Source organism: Pterocles gutturalis, unplaced genomic scaffold (assembly GCF_000699245.1).
Source record: "Pterocles gutturalis isolate BGI_N339 unplaced genomic scaffold, ASM69924v1 scaffold49605, whole genome shotgun sequence".
Classification (NCBI taxonomy): domain Eukaryota; kingdom Metazoa; phylum Chordata; class Aves; order Pterocliformes; family Pteroclidae; genus Pterocles; species Pterocles gutturalis.
In genome coordinates, this window is record NW_010142685.1 from 9,695 (window position 1) to 16,282 (window position 6,588).

Sequence of the window (6,588 nt, forward strand, 5' to 3'; positions counted from 1 at the left end):
CCGCTGGGAACATTTTGCAATTGGATCTGACGCAGCACCCAAAGGATTCCCTATTGCCACTTTTACGTACCGACTTGTGCCTTCAGCACCAGGTCTTCACTGCCAGCTGCCCTACTGCAGAACAAATCTGCCACCTGAGGACAGGCACAACCCAGATGTAAGGTCTGCTGCCATCTCCCTTGACATGAGCGTTTAAACGGTGCTCTTCAGTAGTCGGAAGGACGTTATCATCAGCAGCACAACATGGACTTACCTGTGACACCTATCCCAGATCAGCAGTGGTCACAGCCGTTGGAATGCTTTCAGTGAGAAGTTTAAGAAGTTTGTGAAAACTCCTCAACAAACACCTGCTGATTTTTATATACTGCTCACAGGCCTGGGGGAAACGAGTCAGAAGCCTTAGCTCAGCTCCTAGAAGAGCCTTCCTCCCACTCCAGCCTTTTGTTGGCAGCCTCAGAGGGAAAGGGTCACTGAGAGATTCAGATGTTTTCTCAATCCCGCAGGTGATCTCCCCAGATGACAGCACTGTCACACTGCTGGGCAGTATAAGGTATCTTGCAAAATCGCTGATCTGTCATGCAGAAATAACAAAAATTGGCTCAAAGGATGGCAGTTTCTCGTGACCATTAAATGTACTCTGAATAACTAAGAAAGGAGGATTTGTAAAGACATTTTGTAAAGACAGCATTTTGAGACAAGATACCAAAGCCTGAACAAAGTTTGCACAGTACACAGCACTTGGCAGTGTGTCAGTATAACATGAGATGGCTTCAGTTCCATCAACAAAGAGCTTAGTGCCACAGCAGAGTCCCTCGCATCTAACTCAAGTAATTAATTGTGCCCATCGACTGAAACCAAACCTGTCAAACAGTACCCCGCCGGCCCAGTCAGCCCTTGGGGCCAAGCAGCAGAACAACGCTGCAGTCTGTAACAGGGCGAGTTGGGATGGTAACACAAGTCTTGGAAAAATGTGGGAAGGGAAGTATCTCCAAGCTGCTTCGCAGATCAGCAGCTGTCTTTTGCAAAAGACTGAAATACAGGAGACTACAGCCAGCCTTCAGTAGCTGGAAATATAGTCATTTAAGGGCAGTATAAATATTGCTCTACCGATCCATCTTAGCTAAACTTTCTTACCATACTCTTTTGCACCTTTGTTATTTTCTTCTGGCTTTTCACATTCAAATGCCCTGCAGAACTCAATGCAGACACTTCATGAAAAAGGCTCGGTTTGAAACTGTGTCTGCACTAGTTCCTATATAAAGTTTCACTGGGGCTTCACTAATACAATCATGCTAAGTATGGATGTTCTCAGCGTAGGCTGGTGGGAGGACAACAGAACGGCTGAGGCAGGAAAGACCAGAAACATCGGGATTATCCACAACAGCAAGTGGAGAGAGGGAGTAGCAGGAAAGACTGGTTAAGTGTGTAGGGAGAATGGAAAAAACAGAAGGCTTTAGAGAGAAAAGAGAAGGGTAAGAGAGTAATCATACACCAACCCTAAACCACCTCAGGAGCAGGAGACAGGATTTGGAGTGGTCATTTGCCCAAGGCAAAGACAGCTCAGTGTGGCAGTCTGCAGCTACTGGAAACACAAACGCACACGCACACACACTTAGTGTACCTATTTAGATGTAAAACAGGACTTCTACTTGCCACTGTATGTCTGTCTGGCAGGGAATGTCCATGCAAGGTGACACTGCACATCTTGGGGCACTGAGCCCCTTCAATTGCCTCATGTTCAACTGTATCCAAACCCTTGTGTTCCCTACTTCCAAAAGAGAGACCTGCTGGAATATAACGGGGGAAAAAGCAGCATCACTTCAGTGGTATGGTTTCACTGTCCAGGAAGCGAAACAACACAATTACAAATTTTAAGAGACTTCTGTGTTTCAAAAAAACCCCAACCTCTGCCTCCCATATTCTTACAAGCCTCTCGTCTGACCCACCAGACCTCACAACTGTCGCTTCCACAGCCTTCCTACTGCTGGTCCCATCCCCTTCTCACTTGCTGTGAAGGCCCACAGAGGAACGAGGAGATTAAGTCGGCTCAGATGGAACATCAGCCCCTCAAGCCACACAGGTGAAGGAAACAGTCCGACCAAGCTTCGCTACTAAGGTAAGCAACAGTGGATGTGGATACGTGATCTAACGCATAGCCCCTCGGTCGTAGCCAACGCATTTTTACACAAGGTGACCATGAAGAATAAAAATGCCTGCCCTGGAACGGCTGCAACAATACTCTGAAAATGCTGTAACACAAAAGATCTCTCTGCTGATAGCAAACGTGGAATAATTTATATCCATAGTGTAAAAGCATGAAAACAACTGAACAAGACCAGCTCTATACTATCGATTTTTAGATAAATGTCTGGGTCTGGGAGCAACTGCAAGCACAAAAAAAGTATATTTGGATGGAAAGTTAAATGCTATTTTGGCTCTCCCACGACCTCGCCGGTCATAAAGTCTATAAAGATTCACTATCAGAACTGTAATTTGGTTACCACTACAACAGTTTCAGGCTTCCTAGCAAGAGCTTGCTGGAACTGCTGAGGTTAAAGACAATTTTATTTTTTTTTAAATATATGAATGATCATTAAACATGATTGCTAAAGAAGCAAACTGTCAAAGTTGTTTCATTTATTTCTTAATATCACAGCTGTACAATTTTCATACATACAGCAGGAAATGCACATTGGTTACACAATGGCATTTGGCTGCATTTGCAGGTATAATACAGTAAGTGCAACTCCAATTAAAAATGTACATTTATACAACTTAAACAAATTAAGGATTGCTACACTACTATCGGTGACAGTATAAAGCTTCATTTATGTTAAGTCTCATTACTAAACCATTTCCTGGTTAAATATAAAACATATTCAATCATTTTAAAATGGCCCTTGTGGTACTTGGCCAGCATATAAAATATTTGTTGTGTAAAATTTAACCATTAACTTTTTTTCTTTTAAAAATAATCCTCTAAGCCTATTTAAACATTTGCTATTGAACTGTTATACTGACACTTTGTAGCAGGAACCAAATTTTACCCTCCTTTTATTTGCTCTTGCACTGCTTATCACCAAAAGAAGTTACATTTGTAATGTATTGCAGCTTTATTCAGATACAACCAAATGGCTAAACTATTTAACAATTTTGCTCAAAAGGTAAATAACATTCTTCAAGAAAGAAAACAAGATTACATTTTCAGAGATATTTGTCACCAAAATTTTAATGGGTAGAGTGCTACCAGCACTGAAGAAAAAAAAAAAAGTATTAATTTATCTTTTAATACCCACCCAAATATTCGGTTTAAACTCTTATAACTTTACTTTTGGAATACATTGGTCCACAGACCACATTCTTGTTACAGTTTACCAAATGAAAAACAAAATTGCTTATTGCCGTCCCTATAACAGGAATGGTTCAGTTTTAAACCTCCTTTAAAAATATACATTTTACAATCCTTTTCACCTCAACAAAGGTGACACTGACAATAAATACACTGGTTTGGTGGTTTTATTCTTCTTCGCTACAAAATGTCCACAAACTACCTATTGTAGGCCCTTTCTTTTTTAGACTTCTCCAATGCCTTGTCCATAGTTTTCTCATTTTCTCCTCTACATTTGGGGCAGTACCATTTGCCCTTTGGTTTATGATTGAGTCCCACGCAGGAAAAGTGAAACCACTCAATGGGGCACTCATCGTTATCGCATCCTATCATTTCTCCATAGGAGACTTGGTTGCACAAGCAGTATGTTGGCTCATTAGGGTCAATAGGAAGGTCTGGGGGAGACGCTTCCCTCTCTGCTTTAGCCTTGGATCGTTTCTTCTTCTTGGACGTTTTTGCTTTCTTCTCCTTTGGAGTTCCTGAGGTGATGTCATCATGATCATGATTATTTGAAGCGTTTTCTCGATTTTCGTTATTCCTTTGCCTCCTCGACCTCTTATTGTTGGGCTTTTCAGCTTGTGCGATTGTCTCATTCTTTGACTTATCTTGGCTGGCTTTCCCGCTGTTTCCAGTGGTATCATTAGTCTCTTGACAAGTCTCAAACAGTTCCACATGGCTGTCCACTTGCCTCGTTCTGTTCTCAACGAGCTCCACCATCTGACTGACAATTTGAATCTTCTCGTCCCCCAGTTCCTGACTCCGAATCAAGGCTCTCTGTATGCAGTGCAACATTCTTCTCTTCTGCACAGCATCTGTCTCTCGTTTAAATTTTTCATAGTAATCATCCAGGTCCTTCAGAATCTCTGCAAGGAAGAAATAAAAACTATAAATATTTTCAACAGGGAGAATGGTGAAACAAAGCCTTCCCATATTTTTCCTTCCACGCAGCAACACCTTTCTGTAATGCACAAAGCTGACCAAAGACAGACTCCCTGAAGCTGGTATCTGACAAGCGGCTCATGACTGCAGTGGATTACTTTTGTTCTAGTTGGTCCCCCAGGAACAGAATGCAAACGCTGATTTTGAAAAAAACAGTGACTAGAAGTATTTTTATGTATGTTGACAATTTTTCCTTTTAAACTTACCAGTAATTAGAAAGAACTAACTGACTAAACAAATACACACACATCATCAAAAGTTCCAAAATTATTGTAAAATCAGAGGAGAAATTAATAGATTGTTTTCACGGATATTTTCTGTATAACAACATTATTGCTTTTAGTGAATGACTGAGAGTGGGAGAGAAAGAAAGCACAAACCAGTGTATAAATCAGATGCTGGGTTATTTAATAATCACTATCATACTTGACAGTTGATGCAGAAGAACTCCAAACACATGGGGCTGGACCCTGAGCTATGGCAAGTTTAATCTGATACTGCCGAGTGACTCTCGCTGAAAATGCGAGGCCCCTTAAATCCCTAGGACTACAGAATTACAATTACAATATCTGAGATGTCTAGACGATTTCCGCCCTATACTTTCTGTGAAATACCTGTTGCTTACTTTTTAAAACACAGAAGTATAATCATTAAATATTTACTGCAAAGAAGATTAGAAAGTTAGAAGATAATATTAAAGGTGACATGCAACAATTGGAGCAGCTAGAGCTTCCGATTTAAAATTATAACATTGAAAATGCTAGATCTTGAATTGCACCTCCAACAGTTTATAAAAAAGAATACTGCACAAAAGTGTATAAGGTTTCAAGAATAGTTCTAGACACCTATTTTTAAGCAGATGGTTTTGAGCTTCAGTATGATACTCAAATAAACTCAAACATACAGGACACTCGGCATTTCCATACTAAGGCCTCAAAAACACACAGAATGTTTTTCCTGAATCTCCTTTTTTCTCTGATTTTTCCCTTTTTCACAGGTTAGAACATTCTGCCTTAGAGAAGCAAAATATACTGAGATATAAAATCTAATCTCAATTCACCTAACAGAAACCAGGATCCTGTATCCATGCAAATGGTATTACCAGAACTTTTTTTTTTTTTTTTTTTTTAAGAAGAGAATGTGGTACATATGCAACTAATAGTTATCCTGTGATTTAGGTTTTGTTTTCCTTGTGCAGATTTTCTGAACACATGCATTCCTAATTTCTAGTGAAGGTGTGGAAAGTTTATGCAAGCTTTAGTTTTCAGAGCTGCAGCTCACATCAGTTAAGCACGACCTGTCAGCTGGTACTGCAACATAACCTATCTGACCAAAATTAGTATTTCAATACAATATTAGCTATCTTAAGCAAATGCCTTTTTTGCCTAGCTCCTAAAAAACCCAAAACGAACAAAAAACCCCAAGCCCTACCACCACCACTAAAAAATCCCAAACATACAGAAGATTAAGCATTCAGGAAGACTAAAAATACAGCTTCAACTATTTTCAATAGCTGAAATGCCTAAGTTTTACATTCTAAGTTTTGGCACTTGACTGATGTCACCAGTTTAACCCGTTTCAATCTGGCAGGCAGGCATCTTCTGTGAAGAATACTATTTCTTGATACCACAAAATAATTAGTGACTGAATGATTTAAGTCAAGCGTTATGAAAACTTCAATTGTAGCACTGCATATATGCATCAACACTACAGCACCACACCACCTCCTGAAACAGCTGTATTATGCAGGGGAAATACTTAGCTGCAATGATCTTGAATTCTGCGAAGCCCTGCTGAGCATGTCCTCAGGCATTGACACGTTTAGTATGTCAGACACGGTGTGAGATGTGCTTTTTCGCGAACGCACGCAAACAGAAAGGGCTGCTCGGAAGGAGTGCTGGAAACGTTATTCAAGCAGCGCACCAGCTAAAAGAAACAGCACGACAGCTGCCTACTACAGCGTGGAGGAGGATGGCCCCACTGTTCCCGTACCAGCGTGCCCCGCTGAAGCTGCCAGCCCTAAGGAGGCCGCCTTTATGGGAATCCCAGAAAACTGCTTTCCCCGGGCACGCTGGAACAGAAACACCAGAAAAAAGAGTTTTGTGCCATTTGCCTGCTGTGCAATTGTTCACCGGCTATGAGCACACCCCCCAAACATCACAAATGATTAAAAAAAAAAAGGTGCCGTATGTTGTGAAAGCTCTATTCCCACAGCAGTGCAGTGCCGCAGCCCTCAGAGGGGCTGAGACACCGCCGGAACG

At 41.1% G+C, this 6,588-nt stretch overlaps 1 protein-coding gene across 1 annotated transcript; it reads right to left on the reverse strand.

The window, feature by feature from the left end:
• Window positions 1-2,633: 2,633 nt before the first annotated feature.
• Window positions 2,634-4,252, reverse strand: ING1 (inhibitor of growth family, member 1). Its single transcript, XM_010084449.1, has one exon. It carries the CDS (start codon window positions 4,178-4,180, stop codon window positions 3,548-3,550), a length of 633 nt encoding a protein of 210 aa, XP_010082751.1. The 5' UTR covers window positions 4,181-4,252; the 3' UTR covers window positions 2,634-3,547.
• Between the last annotated feature and the right edge of the window lie 2,336 nt (window positions 4,253-6,588).